This window comes from Limanda limanda, chromosome 3 (genome assembly GCF_963576545.1).
Source record: "Limanda limanda chromosome 3, fLimLim1.1, whole genome shotgun sequence".
Lineage (NCBI taxonomy): Eukaryota > Metazoa > Chordata > Actinopteri > Pleuronectiformes > Pleuronectidae > Limanda > Limanda limanda.
This window is the reverse complement of record NC_083638.1, coordinates 2,273,626-2,295,118: the sequence shown is the minus strand read 5'-3', so window position 1 is coordinate 2,295,118 and position 21,493 is coordinate 2,273,626. Positions and strand designations below refer to the sequence as shown.

Genomic DNA, 21,493 nt, shown 5'->3' with positions numbered 1-21,493 from the left:
CCATCCTCGGTAATTATCTCCTCCGGTTTCTTCTTTCCAGCCGCTCGTCCCTCCTGCAGCTCGGCGCTGATGAGTCAGGGGAAACTCTCGGTCAGGAGACTCTCTCTCTCTCTCTCTCTCTCTTCTTTCCGTCTCTCTGTCCGGTGTCTCACCACAGTGACGGGTTTCTCAGTCAGCTGCAGGTTCTCCTCAGATCCAGAAGCTTCTCAGAAACACACACAGAGTCGCGTCTGTTCAGAAAATAAAGAATAAACTCATGATTCAGCAGTGAAGTCGTTCCCTGGAGGTTTCTGTAGCGTCACATGACTCTGAGCTGTGATGGCGTGACGTCCTGTGAGGTCGGTGGAAACGCTGCCGGTCTTGTTCTAGTTTGAAAACTCGGTGGTTGTGTTTGATTCTGGACAAACAGAAACAGAGGTTTTTGTAAACACTGAGGCCGACGCCCACGTTCTCTTCCTCATTCATCGTTGCTCCAACAAAAAAAAGATCTCCTCTCCTACTCTTCACCATCGCTGTTCCTCAGGCGTATTATTATTTCCTGTAACTTAGCAACCAACTGCAAAGTAGTTGTCGTGTGGTCACAGCCTCAATGTTGTGTTGTTTACATTCTGCACATGTTACAATAACTGTTGCTTTCTTGGGGAACATTAAGTTTTGCTCTCTTCATTTGACATTGTGGGATTTGTAGTTTTGAACGTGTTGATGTTGAAATAACTCCAGCTCCTCCTCAGACAGAATGAAGGAGACGTGTGACTGAGGTTTTATTCCAGTTGTTCCACAGAAAGATACACAACAAAGAAAGTGGATCATGTTTCTGTTGTCGCTCCTGTCAGGACTCGTCCTGCTGCAGCACGTTATTGATGAAGATGATGAAATCTGATTCCTGCCGTTCAGCTCAGTCCTGAATTAAATCTGGGTTTGTTTCATCCTCGGCTCTCACTTCTCCTGTGTTCAGTCAGAGGTCACAGTGAAGCTCTGCTCACTGTGACCTCTGACCTGAGGTCCGACTGGTCTGTTCTCTGAACCTTTGAACATCTGTTAGAACATCTGCTCTGCTGAACGCCTCATGTTCCGATACAGAGACAGTGAGCGTGAACAGGGAGATGAGGACAGAGCCGCCATTGTTCAGGAAGTCTTCTCTTTTGAAAACTGGGGACAAAGACTCTTTCTAAGAGAAGCACGGGTTAGTTGAGCTTAGTTTGTGTTAATGTAAGAAGTGACTATGGTTCAAGGTAGAGTGAAGTAGAGATAATGTGAGTGAGTGCTGGTCTCTCTGCTGCTGGGATCCGTGCAGACTGAACCTCAGAGGTCAGTCTAGTGTTGTGTGTCTGTGTGTGTGTCTGTGTGTGTGTCTGTGTGTGTTCACAGCCACTGGACACAACAGGACCAGGCAGGAGTTCAGTCCTTCTTGACGTTTGGTTCCTTTAACGGTTCCTTTAACAATGTGAGGAAGTTTCGTTAAAAGAGACGCGTCCTGGGGGGGGGGGGGTCGTCCTGAAAACTTAATGAGATTAAATCTGAGCTCTTTTATTTTGAAGCTCGTTCTGACGGATCCGTTTCCTGCAGCGATATCATCAGTTTCTCAATTAAACCTGCTCTCACACTCGTCCTTCACACAGCTCAGAGTCTGACCTTTGACCTCAGTGACCCCCCCTCTGAGTGACAGGAAGTTACAGGGACTCATAACTCATCCCCCCCCCCCCACACACACAAACACACAGTTACTGTATCTGACTGTAGAGCTGAACCTGATCACATGAACATGTTCAGACCTGCAGCAGATCAGTGACTTTCACCTCAATTCATAAGTTGAACCTTTCCTGAGAAACACTGAACATTTCCCAGAGTTCCTCCTCCTCCTCCTCCTCCTCCTCCTCCTCCTCCTCCTCCTCCCCCCCCACGCGCTGCCTGGCATGACCCAGCCCTTCCTCCTGCAGCGGGGGGGATTTCCCAATTTCCCAACATGCTTCCTCCTCTGAGGCGGCGCTTTGTTGTGAAGGACGGAGAAGACGTGAAATCACAGCCTCTCTCTCTCTCCTCCGCTGCACTCTTCTGCATCAGAACCGTGGTCACATCGGACATCATGTGATCAGATGTGTGTGTGTGTCTGTGTGTGTGTGTGTGTGTGTGTTAGACCTGAGACCTGTCACAGCCTGTGTATAACAATGAACGGTGTGATTGACAGCTAGTAGCGTCCAATCGGGTGCAGGCGCCAGGTGAAGGTGGGCTTGGTTTCCACCACCAGCCCGGGGTCCTTGAGGCTCTGATGAGTCACCGGCAGCAGGTTCAGATTCACCAGGAACCAGAACCATGTTCTCACAGGAGAAACCAGATCAGGACGAGTCTGACTCCCACGATCCGAGAGGAATGTAAACACAGAGAAGCTAATGATGCGTTCACTGACCGGCCGTCGCAGCTTCCTGTCGTGAACCTCAGCGCTCAGAGAAACGTAGTTCAGCAGCAGAGAGAAAACTACAATCATGGCTGACCACAGGGGGGGGGGTGGGGGGGGTTCTGAGCTCTTTCTCTAAATAATGTTCTCAGCTCAGTTTCAGAGTCAAATTAGCAACAATGGCACAAACAGGAAATACCACAGAGTTTATCTCGGTCACTTCCTGTCTGCGGGAAAAACACAAGCATCCTTCCCTCTCTCTGTCCATCTGTCCATCTCTCTCTCTCTCTCTCTCTCTCTCTCTCTCTCTCTCTCTCTCTCTCTCTCTCTCTCCATCCCTGTGACATCATGAAGACGTTTGAAGCATCGTCCACTGTCACAGCTACGACTCGTGTTATGTCACAATCAGATTAATCTGCCGGTTACACTCCGGTCGTAAACTGTCACCTGATTGGTTGGCGAAGGCATGTGACCAAGTGGTGGTACATTTAACATGAGATAGTTTCACTGCTGCTCTGGTTGACTTCACTGTTTCATCCAGTTTTAAAACTAAAAAAAAGAATAAGGACGGATGATGATAGATTGAATAGCCCATATTCACAAATCACAATTCGTCTCATAGGGCTTTAACATGGTGTGAGATCATCTGTCCTTAACCCTCAGCAAGAGTCAGGACAAACTACTAAAAACCCTTTTAACAGGTAAATCCGTCTCCCAGGACAGACAAAAGTGCCACAGATGTCAATTGAAGGAAAACATCATCAGGATAAAGGTTTTAGCAGCTTCGATGAGGGTAAACATTATTGTCCGTTATGGTCGAGTATCTGAGGAGAAATACTAAATATCCAACGGTCCTGCTGCATCATGTTCTCTGGTCAGGATTTGATTTGTCTCTTCTCACTGTCGTCTGTCCCTCCAGCGTCGTGTTGTCTTCAGGACCCGACGTCCTCCTGCAGCTCTGATCCTCACAACTTTAAATAAGTTTGACGTGTTCCTTTATTAACGCTGTGAAATGTGAGCGCCATGTTATTTTCCACAAATCTCTTTTTAACAAGATGACTGATGGAACATGAATGCAACATGACTCCTCCAGCCTTCACATACACATACCTGTTTGTGTGTCTGTCTGTCTGTGTGTGTGTGTGTGTGTGTGTGTGTGTGTGTGTCAGGAGGGAGGGAGGAATCTCACACACTCTCAGCTGTTGCGGCGTTGGCCGGCGTCCATCTTGGGTCAAAGTCTCTCGATGACTCGAGCTCAGAGAGGAAACAACAGTTCGGCTCCTCCCACCTCGAAGCTCCTGTCAGGAGGTGAATCACGGAGGAGGAGGTCGGGGAACCTTTTGACCCCCACTGTATGTGGGAGTGGCCTTATACGTCCAGTCACCCGTCAGAACTCTAGAGCTGAAACGATTATTTGATTAGTGAGCGGAAAGAAAATGAGTTCAATCGATAGATGATTCAGGAAAATAACTTTAGTTTTGTCCTGGTCACAGTCGCTGTCCCCAGAAGACGGACACAGTTAAAGCTGTGGACTCACCCGAGTTTTAAATACATGTATTTATATTTATAGTTTTGTATTGTTATCAAAGAGACGTGTTGACCTCAGCACTCGGGCCCCGGCCACACTGACGTCCACATCGCTGCTGCTGTGATTAACGTCTGGCGTCCATATTCAGACACTTCTGTACACACGTTCTCTTCCTGATTGGTTCTTATTGGTCACATGACTCGAGCGGCAGCGGTGAACACAAAGCGTCGCTAACACTTCCTGTCAGTAACACTTCCTGTCTGGAACACTTCCACCTCGTCGTCCCGGCTCTTTCTTTTCCGATCACTGTTCCTGGTTTGAAGTTGTTTTGTGTAACTAAGCAACCAGCTGCAGAGGAGACGATCTACTTCCTGTTTACATCACATGACCAGTGTATGGTCACGTTTTCAGGTGTTGGTGTGGGGGAAACTTTTACCGATCGGATCTAAAATGAGTTTTGATTTGGATTCAAAACCTTTTTAACGTGTAACAGAGGAAATGACTCAGTGTTGGACAAGAAAACTGTGATGTCATCATTTATTTTTAGTGCTGTGAATCCACGTTCAGCTTCTGTGGTGACACATGTGAACACTGGTGAAATATTCTTTTTTTTCCATTCATCTCTTATGGTCCAGACCTTTTTTCTCGTGAGACTGACGTGGAACAGAGACGCTCTTTGTTCCTCGTGTCTCGTCCCCGAGCGGCGTCCGCCTCGGCTTCATTTAGCTTCTGTGTGTTTTCTCTCTGTGTGTTAAACCCTGTAGTCTCTCTCTCTCTCTCTGTGATTGTGGAAATATCACAAACTGTCCATCTCTCATCTGTTCGGTAGTAATTTGGTTTGAAATGACAGGTCAGAGTTTCTCCCACTGAGTAATTTGAGGTGATGACACCTCTTAAACCTGCGGAGCCTCCACACTCGCTGCTGCACTTTGAATCCTCAAGTTTCCAGCGAAGCAGCCGACCAGAGGAATATTTCCAGGAGCAACGTGGAGTTTGTGGTTTCAGTAACTTCAGTAGAGACGTCACAAAAAAAAAGATCCCTTCAGCAACAGAGCGTCACCACAACGTGAATCTGAAGATCGGACTCGACCTTTGTCTCCTGGAATGTGCTGACGAGGAGATTCTCAGATTCTGTGTCATCGTCCTGTGAAATATTTACTGAGTCAGTTCCACACCAGACTGAAAACAGCCGGTCGCCATGGAAACACAGATCACAGAGGGACACTGAGGATTGTTGCTTTTATTTTATTAATGGAAATGAACCTCGTCTTTTTAGTAAAGGTTGAAGTGTTTGAATGATGTGTGGTCGAGGGTCAGAGGTCAGGCAGGTTCAGGGCGCCGTCAGCTCAGAGGTTAGCTGAGGTCAAGCTGCGGGTGATGATGATGATGATGATGATGATGATGATGATGAAGAAGAGTGTGAGGTCCATAGAGATGAGACTGTTATTATGGGATGGGTATTTTGCTGGCGGCAAAGGAGAGGAACAGGGCCTCATTTATTTTTTAGTTCTCCATGACAACCATGATTTGCTGTTACGTTGTCTGACTGTGTGTCTGTGTGTGTGTGTGTGTGTGTTTCTGCTTTGATTTGTATCATGGGTTCATTTTTCTCATGAACAGTTTGATGTGGTCTTTCCCTTTAAACTGTTTATAAATCCTCAGCCTCTGATTGGACGTCAGAACAGTCCCCTCCTCCAGTTGAAGATTCTCGATGATTTCAGCTCAAATCCAAATAAACAGGAAGTAGCTGCGTCGCCTGAGTCATGTTCTTAAAGTCGCCTGAATCATTATCATGTGTCCACACAACACATGTGTTACTGCGGGTGATTCTCTGGTAGTTGTGTTAGTGGAGAAGTAGTTGAAACCATCCACACACACACACACACACACACACACACACACACACACACACACACACACACACACACACACACACACACACTTGACCAGCTCTAATTATACAGACTTTGCATTGACTTCCATTCATTTTTGACAGTCCAACAGAACCGTAAAGGGAAATTTCACTTGTCATCTAGTCACCATTTTGCCGATGTAGGGGTTTGAAGTGTGAAGAGTTCACAAAACACTTCTGGAGTTTCAGAGGTGAACAGCGTTGCAGCCAAATAAAATACAAACTGGTGACCACTTAAAAAAAAACTACAGAAAAAAACATAAAATGCCTCGATTGTATTTTATTTGGCTGAAACACTGTTCACCTCTGAAACTCTGAGCAGAGAATGAGGGAGTTCTCTTTCCCTTTAACCATAACTCACTCTAACTCTAACCATAAGGACCGGGCTCTGGACCCCAGGAGGTCCACTGCTTGTCCTGAAGGAATAACAAAAGTAACAAAAGGACACACAATCACACACACTCAGCAGAACCCACAGGAGCGTCCGGAATGTGACAGCGGCTGTAGAAGCCACAGTCGTCCCTGTCCAGGCCACCGTAGGACATGTCCCAGCTCTCTGTCTCCACCTGGTGTCCACCTGTGTGTCCACACCTGAAGGGACCAGAGGGAAACCTGTTGATGATTAGGTCACTGTGACCTTGTGACCATCTCAGATCACACTGTGATCTCTGCTCTAGCGCCACCTGCAGGACAGACTGTAAACTCAGAGCTGGATCTTTGTACAGTTTTGTTAATCATTAGATTGAGAAGAGAAATCGATCTGTTGTGTTGAATCTGTGACTGAGTGGATTTACAGCAGCAGCAGGTTTCTCTGATTCTTTCAACAGAGAAACTCGGAGCTCAACTGATTCTGTTTGTTTCCTCCTCCTGGACTTGAGGTGACTTCCTGTTTCCTGTTCTTATGTGTTTCAGAGAAACTGTACAACTCTCAGGGTCCAGACCTCCGACGCGCTCTGTTCTCTCTCAAACAGCTTTTCCAGGTAAAACCCACAACGACAACACAATAACACAACAAAACATCAACACATCAGCACCTGCACATCCCTTCAGAGGTTTTTATGATCAGTCCTCTGGAATCAATCCTCCTTTCCCTCGTTCCCACAACGTGTTTCCGAACCGTGACCTGGTTGAAAGTGTGAAGCTGATGTGTCCTGTCCACAGTTTGACCCACGTGTCTCTTCCTCTCTTCTCAGGACGATAAGGACCTGGTTCCAGAGTTCGTGGCGTCTGAAGGTTTGACATGTTTCATTCAAGTCGGAGCCGAGGCCGACCACAACTACCAGAACTACATCCTGAGAGGTGAGAGGAGTAAAGGGCTGCTGCACCCAAAGCTCACGTCCAACACACGTCCAACACACAACCAATACGGGACAAATGTCCAACAGGCATCTGACAAGCGTCCAAAACATGTGACAAACACATGCATAACTCAAGCATATCTACAAACCAATCAGAGTCAAGTACAGGTAGACTCCGCCCACGTACGTATGTCGGACTAACTTCTTTAGTCTCTAAATTACACTGGAAACAGATCAAAGGAAACTATGGAACAAACACGTGAAGCTTCAGACTCTCAGACTCACAACGACCCATGTTTGTGTGTAGCTGTCTGTAACTGTGTGTGATTGTGTGTCTGTGTGTGGTCAGCTCTCAGTCAGATCATGCTCTTTGTGGACGGGATGAATGGAGTGATCAACCACAACGAGACGGTTCAGTGGCTCTACTCTCTGACAGGAAGTCTGGTGAGTCCGGCCTCTTCCTTTAATCACTCCTTCAGTCAGAGAAGATGAACAGTTTTACAGTTTGAAGCAGCAGAGACGAGTCAGTGTGTTGAAGCTGTGACGCCACCTGCTGGACAATAAGTGAACATGTTTCTCCTCAGTCTCGTCTGACGGTGAAAACGTCTCTGAAGCTTCTCATCGTGTTTGTGGAATACGCCGAATCCAACAGTCCTCTGCTGATCCACGCTGTGACCACGGTGGACACACGCAGAGGTACACACACACACACACACACACACACACACACACACACATCATAGGATATGAAAGGTGAATATATATCTGTGTGTGTTGCAGGTGTGAAGGCGTGGAGTTATGTGATGGAGGTTCTTGAGGAGAGGAACGGCTCCGACACGGAGCTGCTCATGTTCACCATGACGCTCATCAACAAGGTGAAGACACACAAAACCAAACAATATCTGGATGCTCTGAGCTGTGAGCTGTATTAATGTGTGTGTCTGTGTGTGTGTGTGTGTGTGTGTGCGTGTCAGACTCTGGCGGTCCTTCCTGATCAGGACTCGTTCTACGACCTCACCGACAGTCTGGAGCAGCTGGGGATGGAAGACATCATCCACAAGCACATGAACAACAAGACGACCGAGACCGACCTGCGAGCTCAGTTCACTGCGTACGAGGTAGACACACACAATACACACACAACACACACAATACACACACAACACACACACAACACACTACACACAACAACAGACACAGAACTGCCGCACCGACAAACACACAAAGAACGACATCATCTGATCAGGAAACATGAGGCCTCCAGTTGAACAGTGAAACCGTGTGTGTGTCTGTCTGTCTGTGTGTGTGTGTGTGTGTGTTTGGTTGTGTGTGTGTGTTGCAGGCAGCGCTGAGAAAGGAGGACGGTGAGGTCGATGACTCCGCCCCTAACCTTCGTAAAGAAAGAAGAAAGATGGCGTCCAGCGACCAGGAGGGACGGAGGAGCCGCCGCTCGTCCAGTCAGAACCTCCCCGACCTCCTGTCTTCCTCTGCAGGCTCCTCCCCCTGCACCTCGCCCGTCCCCCCCGTCTTCTCGCCCTCCACCGCCAACACCCCCGTCTCCCCCAGCATCTCCTCCGCCTCCTCCTGCAGCCCCACGGCGGGACTGGGCAGCAGGGCGGAGTCTCCGCTGACCTCCGAGACCGACAGTCCCGCCTCCAGCCCGTCCGGGTCCCAGAGAGCGTCTCCACTGCCCCCCCACACCGACGCCAACGGCCCCGTGACCACAGAGCAGGACGCCAAGTCGCCAACCAGCGCGTAAGTGAATCAGGCGAGATAGGAAGCCCCCCCACCCCCCCCTGCTTCTCTTATTCTCTATAAATCAATTTCTCTGGGTTTCTGTGGTGTTTCCAAATGTTTCTGATCATAAACTGTAAATAAAGATGGACGATATGAGAGCTGCTGCCCCCTGGTGGCTGGCTGCGATACAGGTCAACAGCCCCATGGCTTTAATAAGTTATTTGATTCTATGAAAACAGGATATTGTGATTGACAGCAGACTCGTGACTCGTGATTGGTCGAGCTCCACGATCCCTCCTGCTCAGACTCTGACTGTAATGACCCTGAATCACCACTAGGTGGCAGAATCTGGATCCAAGATATTTAGATTACATTTGTAGGTAGCGGGAGGAAGTGGAAACACGAAGTCCAACTTTATCGATAGTTTGTTTTTGACTAAACAACAAAACGAATCAAGTGAATCATCTGCAGACGAATCTATGAACAGATGATTGCAGCTGATCTAATGTGGGATCTGGTTCCTGGTTCTTCTTCTTCTTGTGTTTCACCTGGTGTGGGTTCTCTGTCTCTGATATCACCCCTGGTGTCCCCCCCCCCCCCTGCTGCGGTGTGTCTGGACCACTAGGAGTCGCTCTTTCCTCAGCCACCACATGTCGGCGCTGGGTCTCAGCAGGAGGTCCCGGCTCTTCTCCAAAACCAGCTCCATCTCTGAGGAGCCTCCAGCGGCCGGCAGGTCTGTAACCGAACCTGAGCTCAGAGCAGCTGTGGAAACATCACTAACACCCTGTGTGTGTCTGAGTGTCTCCTGTGTGGGTCTGAGTGTCTCCTGTGTGGGTCTGAGTGTCTCCTGTGTGTGTCTGAGTGTCTCCTGTGTGTGTCTGAGTGTCTCCTGTGTGTGTCTGAGTGTCTCCTGTGTGTGTCTGAGTGTCTCCTGTGTGTGTCTGAGTGTCTCCTGTGTGTGTCTGAGTGTCTCCTGTGTGTGTGTCTCCTGTGTGGGTCTGAGTGTCTCCTGTGTGTGTCTGAGTGTCTCCTGCAGGCTTCAGGAGACACTGCAGCCACCTGAGGGGGGCGCTAGAGGGACGTTCTGTAGGTCATTAAATTAAAGCAGGGGTTTTCAACTGGTTTTGTCCCAGGGACCATTCTGACTAGAAAGTAATCCGCGGCCATCTGATGTGCCAACGTTTGTGTGTGTGCGTGCGTGTGGATAGAAGGAAGTTTTAACATTTGGTTTTCCATGTTGGTTTTATTTAAAAAACTCAAACAAATCTAGAAAAATCTGTGTAAAAAACAACAAAAACGGTTGATTTTCAGTGCTTAAGAATAGAAAACAAAATTAAAATGCAGTTTGTAGTTGTACTGCATCTCAGAAACATATGAACATCAATATATAACGCTCATGACTTAAATGTACAGACATGTAGCTGACATGTTGAGAGAAGGTTAAAGTAACGGTGATCAATAACAATCAACACAAACTGGGGCTACAACTGAAGAGGGAAGATGACAAAGTAATGCAGAATATGTCACAAATGATAATCATACAATATCACACGAACATGTGAGGCCTACTTAAGTTTAAATTCATGATCACCAGCACCTTTATATTATACTTTTCTTATTATATATATTTTTCACGATATTCAAGAGTTATCTGGAAATGTGTCGAAATAGCAAAGCAAATTTTGCTGACCCCCTGCAATGCCGACGCGGACCACCAGGGGGCCGCGGACCCCCGGTTGAAAACCCCTGAATTAAAGGATGAATCCTCTGGAGCAGCACAGTGATGAACCTGCTGCTTTCATCTGTCCTCACACTTTGGGCCATGATGTGAATTTCAGCATCAGAAAAATTCTCACATTAAAATCATAAAAAAATGAAGAGTTCACGTAAGTCCCTCTGACCAGTCATTGGTTGAGGTGATGACCTCTGACCTCTGACCTCAGGACGTCCCCTCAGGTAGCTGCAGTCAGATTCATGTTGCAGCAGTTTGGTGATGTGTCAGAAAAAGTCTTTCTCCTCATACTTGACCATTCATGCATTTAATCTGTCTGTGTGTCTGCGTGTGTGTGTGTTGGTTTGTGTGTGTGTGTGTTGGTGTGTGTCTGCATGTGTGTCTGCAGCTCGTCCTCCACAGACGTCGTCTCTCAGGACAGGTCGTCCCCGGTCAGTCCAGAGCAGTCGAGCACCAAGACGGAGACGAAGAGCGGATTCAAGTGAGTGAAACAGGAAGTGGGCGGGACCGGGATGTGTGGTAACCATGGTAACCACAATGCTTATATTTTCAGATGTAGATCAACATGACTGAAGTGACAGTGTTTTATTCTGGAGTTTCACAAATGTTCCAGTTACGTCTGTGTAATATTTCAACTGTGATGTGGAAACATCTGGATCATTTCTGGATTACTCTGAAATATTTCTGGTCAATGTCTGGATTATTTGATCGTGTTTCATTTCTGGATTTTCTTTATTTTCCATCTGGCTGATTTCTGGATAATTTTTCTGGATCTTTTGTTCATAATGTCTCGGTGATGATATTTCTGGAACATTACTTCTTCTCTGGATCGTCTCTGGGTTTTATGGTTTTAATTGAAATTTATTCATCATTTCAATCTTTTCTTGATCTTGAGTTTTCTCAATTTTTTGCATAATTTTGGAAGCTTTTCTGGTTTTGCTCTGGATCTTGTTCCTAAAATATATATTTTTTCTTCTGGATCAACGCTTTGGTTTGTATCAGACAAACTGCTGCTTTCTCTCTCTCTCTCTCTCTCTCTCTCTCTCTCTCTCTCTCTCTCTCTCTCTCTCTCTCTCTCTCTCTCTCTCTCTCTCTGTCTCTGTCTCTGTCTCTGTCTCTGTCTCTGTCTCTCTCTCTCTCTCTTGCCCTTTCTCTCTTTCTCTCTCTCTCTGTCTCTGTCTCTGTCTCTGTCTCTCTCTCTCTCTCTCTCTCTCTCTCTCTCTCTCTCTCTCTCTCTCCCGCTCTTTCTCTCTCCATTATAACATTATATTGTTTTGTCTGTTGCTCTAATCCTTCTCTGTCTCTCTCTTTCTTTTCCTCCTCCCTCGTCTTTTCTCTCCTCCTCCTCCCTCGTTCCTCCCCCAGCTCTGGGGAGTCTGACCAGCTCTTCTGGTGAGTACACGCCCCCCCCCTCACTTCACAGACCTGTAATCAGGTTGTGTGTGGTAGCAGCTGAGGATGAAGGGAACCTGTTGTGTGTCTGTGTGTGTTGTTCAGCTCTGTGTTGTGTCCCTGCAGCTCAGAGGAGTGTAATGTAAATCAGGACAAGCCGGTTTTGAGGAGGTTTGAGTAAGTACCGCTGCAGCCGCACTGCATGCTGGGAGCTGGAGGGTGAGCGGCCGGGCTCGGCTGCATTCGTTGGTGCCTCGCAGTGTGGTTGTGTGTCTGTGTGTAGTTGCAGTGTGGGTTGTGGTAATCTGTTTGCAGGTCTGGGTCTGTTGTGGTTCGGATCAGAACAAGTGACTGTGATTGTTGTGAAGCTTCTGAACATGAAGTCCAGATGTTTCCTCACAGAACAGATCTGTGCGTCCTCACATCTGGACCAGGTCCAACTGTAACACAACACATCTGGACCAGGTCCAACTGTAACACAACACATCTGGACCAGGTCCAACTGTAACACAACACATCTGGACCAGGTCCAACCGTAACACAACACATCTGGACCAGGTCCAACTGTAACACAACACATCTGGACCAGGTCCAACTGTAACACAACACATCTGGACCAGGTCCAACTGTAACACAACACATCTGGACCAGGTCCAACTGTAACACAACACATCTGGACCAGGTCCAACTGTAACACAACACATCTGGACCAGGTCCAACCGTAACACAACACATCTGGACCAGGTCCAACTGTAACACAACACATCTGGACCAGGTCCAACCGTAACACAACACATCTGGACCAGGTCCAACTGTAACACAACACATCTGGACCAGGTCCAACTGTAACACAACACATCTGGACCAGGTCCAACTGTAACACAACGCACACAACTGTCATACATGTGGAAGTCTGACAGTGAATCTTCCATTTGAAAACTGAAGGAGTGTGTGTGTGTGTGTTTGTGTGTGTGTCTGGGTGTTTATGTGTGTGTGTGTGTGTGTTGCTGGTGGTGGGGCCTCGGAGGTTTTCTAATCCGCCTGCAGCTGGTTTGGTTTTGACGTGAAGAATAAAAATTAAGCTGGTGATGATTATTTGTCGTCTTTGTGTGTTGTTGGTCTGTTGTTGGTCTGTAGTTTGTGTGTTGTTGGTCTGTAGTGTGTCCTCTTCATCATGTTCAGACTCAAACCATCAGCGTCTTCGTCACCTTGTGACCTCGCTCCTCTGTCTGTGGTTCCTACTGAAGTGGGGACAGGTATAGTGCCATCTAGTGGTGAAGGTGCAGATTACACATAATGTTTTTCTGCAGTTTGAGTCTGAACATGAGATTTATGATCAAAATACAAAAGTGAAATGTTCTATCGATTCTATCTTATAATTACAAACTGCATCAATCAAGTTATCAATTCATTTTGAAGCTGAAAGTCAAAGACATCAGGACGCTGTGTCGGCCATGTTGACTCTGCCCCCCCCCCCCACAGAGGTAACTTCCTGCGCAGCCTGGCCGCGACGCAGTGGGAGAAGAAGAGAAGAAGTAAAGACTTGAGCAAGTCCAGGCTGTCCTCGTCTGATGACATCATCACCCCGAGCTTTCGGCCCGCCGCCGCGGAGGAGGAGGAGGAGGAAGGGGGCGGGGCCACAGAGTCGTCACGTCACGGTCAGGAAACAGAAATAAACATTTACCTGTAAAGAAACATTACAACTCTGAGACGTGTTTGTGTTGTTGCAGCTTCCAGCAGCTCGGACGCAAACGGACACGAAGAGTCGCAGAATGACCAAGGTAAGGACCTCATTACCCACAATCCACTGCTTCATCTGATCTGACCTCTAACCCCTGATCAGCTGCTCAGACTACATGAATCTCCAGGTTAGACTGAAGGTCATCTTCAGCCCTGAGTTCTGCCTGCAGGTGTGTCGCCTCCTGACTGGAGACCAGGGGCGTGTCCTCTTGTCCTCTTGTCCTCTTGTCCTCTTGTCCTTGGTGGAGACGGACAGCGGATGAAAGTCGTAACGAGTCGTTAATGAGTGTGTGTGACAGTGAAGTGTGTGTTGTGTGTCTCTCTGTGCAGATGCGTCTTCACAGCGTCCGTGCAGCACGCTCTCCAACGACAAGAAGTTCGTGCTGGACATGCTCTACTCCAAGACCGCTGCCGAGGCCCCTCCCACCGGGGAGGAGCCAGCGAGCGTCCAGGCTGGTGAGAGAGCACATGACACTGCAGCAGGCGGAGCTTCAGCTCGAGTGAACAACCAATCACAACTGTTGTGTTTCCCTGGTCTCAGGCGGAGCAGAGCATGGCGGTCGGGGGCGTGTCCTGGAGCGTCTGTCCAGCTTCACAGCGCGAGCAGTGGAGCCGCCGCCCGCCTCCGAGAGCAGCGCCTCCCGCAGGGCGGAGCTGGAAGGGCTGGAGGGATCCGCCCAGGCCGCGCTGGCCCGACTGGCCGAGGAACGAAAGGTCAGAGGGACACGTGACGTCTTGTGTCTCCGGGTCACATGACGTCGTGCGTCTCCGGGTCACATGACGTCCTGTGTCTCCGGGTCACGTGACTTCATGTGTCTCCGGGTCACATGACCTAATGTGTCTCCGGGTCACATGACCTCATGTGTCTCCGGGTCACATGACGTCATGTCTCCGGGTCACATGACGTCATGTGTCTCCGGGTCACATGACGTCATGTCTCCGGGTCACATGACCTCATGTGTCTCCGGGTCACATGACGTCATGTCTCCGGGTCACATGACCTCATGTGTCTCCGGGTCACATGACGTCGATGGTTAAACCCGTCTTCTCTCATATAAACTGTGACGTGTCTCCATCAGAACCGTTTGGTCCGGCAGCAGAGCAGCGTGGACGTGGAGGGCCCGGCCCGCCGCCTGGACGCCACCCACATGACCCCCGGGGGTCACGGGGGTCACGGGGGTCCCTCCGACGCCTGGGACCAGCTGCAGCCGAGCGCCGCCGCCCTGCGCATCAAAGACCTGGACTTCTCCGACCTGCTGGACGAGGAGGACATCGACGTGTTGGACTTGGACTCGCTCGACTCCACCTCCGCCTGCTTGACTGGAGTCCCTCCCCCACCCCCTCCTCCCCCAGGCATGGCTCCACCCCCTCCTCCTCCCCCGCCTCCTCCACCCCCCGGGGGCATGGCTCCGCCCCCACCGCCTCCCCCTCCTCCAGGTGCTCCTCCTCCCCCCTCGTCCTCGGCGGCGGCGTCCTCTCAGAAGAAGAAGACGGTGAAGTTGTTCTGGCGAGAGCTGAAGCAGGCGGACAAGCCGGAGAAGTGTCGGTTCGGCCGCGGGACGGTGTGGGCGTCGCTGGACAAAGTGGCGGTGGACACGGCTCGCCTGGAACACCTGTTTGAGTCCAAAGCCAAAGAGCTGCACGTCGCCAAGGTAACCAGGTCGCTCCTGATTTAACCCTTTCTAGATTTTTCTAAATGATGATTTCACATTTCTTGATGCTCTCTGAACGCTGGTCGTGGTCGTGGTCGCGGCGCCGCCACACGGACGTTTTAACGCCACGTGTCTGAATCTGCAGAAAGCTCCCGAGACCAAGAAGTCTGAGATCCAGGTTCTGGACTCGAAGAGAAGCAACGCCATCAACATCGGGATGACGGTGCTGCCCGCCGTGCACGTCATCAAGACCGCCATCCTCAACTTCGACGAGTTCGCCATCAGCAAGGAGGGAATAGAGGTAACCATCACTTCCTGTCTGAGTCTGTGGCGACTGTGTTAGAGGTTAAAAGGTCACTGACCCCCACCCCCCACTCGTGTTGAGCAGAAGATCCTGACCATGACCCCGACGGACGAGGAGAAGCAGAGGATCCAGGAAGCTCAGCTGGCCAATCCCGACGTCCCGCTGGGCTCGGCCGAGCAGTTCCTGTTCAGCCTGGCGTCCATCAGCGCCCTGACCCCCCGCCTGCAGCTGTGGGCGTTCAAGCTCAACTACGAGGCGCTGGAGAAGGTAACACACACACACACAGACACACTCACTCACATGCTTACAAACACACACACACAGACACTCACACTCACTCACACACTCCATCACTCACACACACACACAGACACAGACACACACACGGTCACACACTCACATGCTTACAAACAAACACACACACACACACACTCACTAACTGGCACACTCACACACTCACACAATTATACACTCACTCACTCACACACTCGCACACACACACACACACTCACTCACACACTCCATCACTCACACACACACACACTCACACAATTATACACTCACTCACTCACTCACACACTCACACAATTATACACTCACTCACTCACACACTCGCACACACACACACACACACTCACTCTCACACTCCATCACTCACACACACTCACACACACTCACACACACTCACACACACTCACACACACTCACACTCACACACACTCACTCACACACTCACTCACACACACTCACACACACTCACACACACTCACACACACTCACACACTCACACACACTCACACACACTCACACACACTCACACACACTCACACTCACACACACTCACTCACACACTCTCACGCACACACACTCACTCACTCACACACTCACAGACACACACACACACACGCTCACACACTCACTCACACACTCTCACACACACTCTCACACACACTCTCACTCTCACTCACACTCTCACACACACAGACACACACACACACACTCTCACACACACTCTCACTCTCACTCACACTCTCACACACACAGACACACACACACACACGCTCACACACTCACTCACACACACACACTCACACTCTGTCGCCCCCTGCAGGAGATCGCCGAGCCGCTGTTCGACCTGAAGCTGGGCATGGAGCAGCTGGCGTCCAATCAGACCTTCAGGAGGATCCTCGCCACGCTGCTCGCCATCGGGAACTTCCTGAACAGCTCCAGCGTAAGAACACGCGTGACTCACTCGCTCGACACGTGAGGTCAAAGGTCAACTGACGACTTGTGAAGGATCAGGTTTCTCTCTCCTCTCGTTCGTCCCACTTTTTTCTTTCCTTCAGACGTAGAGCAATGCATTGTGGGAAACTGAGTCCACTGTTTAATAATCCTCAGAATGAGCTGTTTGATGATGTCATGGAGCGTGTGGAAATCATCACATGTTAGATACGACAAAGAGAGAGAGAGAGGAACACACACACACACATATCACACACACACACACATATAACATAGACACTAACACACACGCATATCACACATCACACACACACACATATCACACACACAGACACACACACATATCACACAGACACACACACACACATATCACACAGACACGCACACATATTACACAAACTTACACACACACATCACACAGACATTAACACACACACACATATCACACAGACAAACACACAGACACACACGCACACACAAATATCACACACACACAGATCACACAAACCCACACACAGATGTCACACACACACAAACACATATCACACAGACACACACACAGATCACACAAACCCACACACACCCATATCTCAAACACCCACACACACATGTCACACACACACACATATCTCACATAGACACAAATCACAGATCAGTGTCTAATCTGTTTGAAGAGACAACAGTGGTTATCTGTGATCACAACCCGTGTGTGTGTCTGTGTGTGTGTGTGTGTGTCTGTGTGTGTCTGTATGTGTGTGTGTGTGTGTGTGTGTGTGTGTCTCCAGGCTAAAGGCTTTGAGCTGGGCTACCTGGAGAAGGTGGTGGAGGTGAAGGACACAGTTCACCGTCAGTCTCTGCTCCATCACACCTGCAACCTGGTGGTGGAAAATTACCCAGAATCCTCAGACGTCTACTCGGAGGTTCCCGCCATCACCCGCTCTGCCAAGGTGCCGCTCTGAGTCATGTGATCGCTCCGAGTCATGTGATCGCTCTGTGGTGAGGTTCAGCTCCTTCAGGTGGTGTAACGAGCGAGTGTCTCTGCAGGTGGACTTCGAGCTGCTCGCCGAGAACCTGGTGCAGCTGGAGAGACGCTGCAAAGCATCATGGGAAAACCTGAAGGTGGTCGCCAAACACGAGACCAAGGCGCTGCTGAAGAACAAGCTGACGGAGTTCCTGAAGGACTGCACGCAGAGGATCATCATCCTGAAGGTGGTGCACCGCAGGGTCATCAACAGGTACACAAACACACACACACACACACACACACAGACACAAACACACTCACACACACACACACTCACACTCACACACACACACACACACTCACACTCTCACGCAGAGGATTATCATCCTGAAGGTGGTGCACCGCAGGGTCATCAACAAGTACTACACACACACACACACACACACACACCATATACACACATTAATGTATACACACACTCACACATACACACACCGTCACACACAGACACACACACACACACACGCCCACACACTCACTCACACACACTCACGCACACTCTCACACACTCGCACACGCACACACACACTCACACAAACACACACACAAACACACGCACACACACTCACACACGCACACACACACACACACACACACACTACTCACACACTCACACACTGAATACAATGTGTTACCATACAATACACAGGTGTGAACGTGTGTGTGTGTCTGTGTGTGTCTGTGTGTGTGTGTGTGTGTGTTTGTGTGTGTGTTTGTGTGTGTGTTTGTGTGTGTGTGTGTTTGTGTGTGTGTGTGTGTGTGTGTGTGTGTGTGTGTGTGTGTGTGTGTGTGTGTGTGTGTGTGTGTGTGTAGGTTCCACTCCTTCCTGCTCTTCCTGGGTCAGCCCTCCTCTTCCATCAGAGACATCAAGGTCACGAGCTTCTGTCGCATCATCAGCGAGTTCTCTCTGGAGTACCGGACGACCCGGGAGCGAGTGCTCACGCTGAAACGGAAACGAGCGACTCACCGCGAGAGAACCAAGACCAGGGGCAAGATGATCACCGAGGTAACGACCCGCTGACCCCGACCTGCACGGGAGGTCAGAGGTCACAACACAACCCTCTGGTCTTCTCTGGTTATGTTTAATGTGTTTGACCCCAACTCAGCAGGTCTTCATCCTCCTCCTCATCTCTGTTCTTCTCCTCTTCCTCCTCCTCTTCCTCTCAGACGGAGAAGTTCTCGGGGGCGGTGCCTCGTCCGGACAGCCCCTCCCATGTGTCCTCGCCGACGGAGGCGGAGCTAGCTCAGGAGGAGGAGCATGAGAACATGAAGAACCTGCTGGTCAGCAGCGACCTCAGTCTGAGTGTCGACTCCAGAGGCCTGAGGCGCTCAAGAGCCGTCCGCAGTAAGATACTCCTGAGCACTCGAGTACATGTACTTAGTTACTTTGAGGAACTGAGGATTACACTGAACATCATCAGACCGCAGGAAGGAAACTGGTGTTGACAGTTACTTCCTGTTTCCAGCTTCGACACGTTTCTCTTTATTTGCAGCAGATGATCGAAGAGACTCAGATGTGTCTGTGTTATTTCAGTTATTTTATTTCAAGATAAAAGCCTCCATATTTTGAGGTGATTTATGTGCAGAGAAGGAATCTGTGATGAGTCTGTTCTGATCGTAGACGTGTCCATAGATTTATATATAAAGACTAGATGTCTCGTTCGACGGAGCCGGACGTCCACACATGGCGGCCATCTTGCTAGGGGGTATCTCGCTCACCCATTACATTGTGTTGGTAAATAACCATAACTTGTTCAAATTTCAACCGATTTTTGAACTATCTGGTTTGTTATAAACGTCAGATATGTAGTTATGACACTGCATAAATTATAAAAAAATGTTTAGAAAATAACATAATTATTCACAAGTATGCAGTGTCATATCTACATCTCTGACGTTTATAACAAACCAAACCGTTTAAAGATCGGTTGAAAATTGAGCAAGTTATGGTTATTTACCAACACAATGTTATGGGTGAGAGAGCTGCCTGTAGCAAGATGGCCGCCATGTGCGGACGTTCGTCCCCGTTGCCCGGCAACGCAGACCAGACATCTAGTCTTTATATATATATATCTATGGACGGCTCCGTCTCTCTATCACCCCCTTGTGGCTGGCTGCATCATAGGCCATAAACCTCTCCTCCTCGATGTTAGCAGATGGGACATGGACCCCCCCCCCCCATAAAGATGGTGTCTGTCATTTCAGGTCTCATCACGCTGATGTTCAAGTTTTAATTAGTTATTTGATGATATATAAACTGGCTGAGACATTATGATTGACAGCTGAGGCCGACTCAGGATTGGTCGGCTCGACTCTACGATCACTACAAATACTGTTATCACCACAAGATGGCAGCGTTCGTATCTGAGATGTTCTTAATTTCTGTTTTTACAGTCAAACAATAAATTAATTCATCAAGAAAATAATCTTCAGACAAACTTTGACCCTGATGATTGTGCGTTCATATCAGACCCGTCATCCATCTTTATTTATAGTCCGTGATCATGAGACGTCTCAGACCTTCTTCGCAGTAAAGACACATTTAGTCTTTATCTGAACATCTTGGTCCCTGTCCTGGTCTGGGTTAAGTTCTGGTTCTGGTCTGCAGGTATGGGCCGGGTGAGTCCGTGTCAGCTGTCTGGAGCCAGAGACGACGGGACCAGCTCCCAGGACGACGCCACCGACGAGATCATGGACCGACTCGTCAAGTCCGTTACCCAGAATCCCTCAGTCCGAGCATCAAGCCCCAAGACGCGAGCCCGCTCCCGAGTCAACAGGAAGTCACGTGAGTACAGAGCAATGCTGTAATGTTCCTTTAGATCTTCAGAAGGTCGTGACCCCCGCGACCTCGCCGCCTCGGCCTGGTTCAGACTCTGTGGAGACACAACAGCAGCTCTGTGTCCAAAACATCCTCCTTATCTGAGCCAATCACGACTCTGTTTTCACTTCATCGCTTAATCTGTCTCGTGCTCGTCCAATCAGATCGCCCGGCGGCTGTGAAGGACGCTGCGACCTCGACCGGCGCAGTAAGCGTCACGTGGCTGAGAGTCCGACAGGGAACCAAGACTTTAACCCACAGTTACTGAGGCGCAGTGGAGTATAAAGTACTTAAAAGCCATACTTGAGTAAAAGTACAGATATCTCACCTGAAAGTGACTTCGGTGAAAGTAAAAGTCACCCGTCAGAAAATGACTTAAGTAAAAGTCTTAGAGTTGCTCATATTAAATGTACTTAAGTATCAAAAGTATCTGGTGTTGAAATGTACTTAAGTATCAAAAGTAAAAGTACAAGTACCAAAATTAAAAATGCAAAGTGCTTTTTATAGTAGTCCTATACAGACACAAAACAACCCAAAATGTTTCTCCTCAAGATTTATCTCAACTGACTGAAAAATTATAACCACAATATGCATATAATGTATATAATGTATAATTTTACCAATTTTGAACCCTAGATGCTGAGGTTCAAATAGTTATGGACCAGTGAATCTGAACTTCTAGAGACAACAAAGAATCAACTATAAACAAGTGCCTCTTGTGT

At 48.9% G+C, this 21,493-nt stretch overlaps 1 protein-coding gene across 1 annotated transcript in view; it reads left to right on the top strand.

Annotated features, from left to right (window-relative positions):
* fhod1 (formin homology 2 domain containing 1) overlaps window positions 1–21,493 on the top strand; it is a 31,188-nt gene that overhangs the window by 7,584 nt on the left and 2,111 nt on the right. Inside the window, exons 3-26 of the mRNA XM_061067615.1 lie at window positions 1–9; window positions 6,745–6,812; window positions 7,026–7,131; window positions 7,480–7,574; window positions 7,715–7,826; window positions 7,911–8,005; window positions 8,105–8,248; window positions 8,473–8,885; window positions 9,493–9,600; window positions 10,988–11,080; window positions 11,965–11,991; window positions 12,118–12,168; window positions 13,474–13,649; window positions 14,062–14,187; window positions 14,273–14,445; window positions 14,811–15,383; window positions 15,529–15,684; window positions 15,772–15,954; window positions 16,799–16,918; window positions 17,715–17,876; window positions 17,974–18,164; window positions 18,767–18,959; window positions 19,121–19,298; window positions 20,562–20,738. The exon at window positions 1–9 is cut by the window's left edge and continues 56 nt beyond it. Of these exons, the coding sequence (XP_060923598.1) occupies window positions 1–9; window positions 6,745–6,812; window positions 7,026–7,131; window positions 7,480–7,574; window positions 7,715–7,826; window positions 7,911–8,005; window positions 8,105–8,248; window positions 8,473–8,885; window positions 9,493–9,600; window positions 10,988–11,080; window positions 11,965–11,991; window positions 12,118–12,168; window positions 13,474–13,649; window positions 14,062–14,187; window positions 14,273–14,445; window positions 14,811–15,383; window positions 15,529–15,684; window positions 15,772–15,954; window positions 16,799–16,918; window positions 17,715–17,876; window positions 17,974–18,164; window positions 18,767–18,959; window positions 19,121–19,298; window positions 20,562–20,738 (3,729 nt within the window). The remainder of the gene's footprint in view (window positions 10–6,744; window positions 6,813–7,025; window positions 7,132–7,479; window positions 7,575–7,714; window positions 7,827–7,910; window positions 8,006–8,104; window positions 8,249–8,472; window positions 8,886–9,492; window positions 9,601–10,987; window positions 11,081–11,964; window positions 11,992–12,117; window positions 12,169–13,473; window positions 13,650–14,061; window positions 14,188–14,272; window positions 14,446–14,810; window positions 15,384–15,528; window positions 15,685–15,771; window positions 15,955–16,798; window positions 16,919–17,714; window positions 17,877–17,973; window positions 18,165–18,766; window positions 18,960–19,120; window positions 19,299–20,561; window positions 20,739–21,493) is intronic.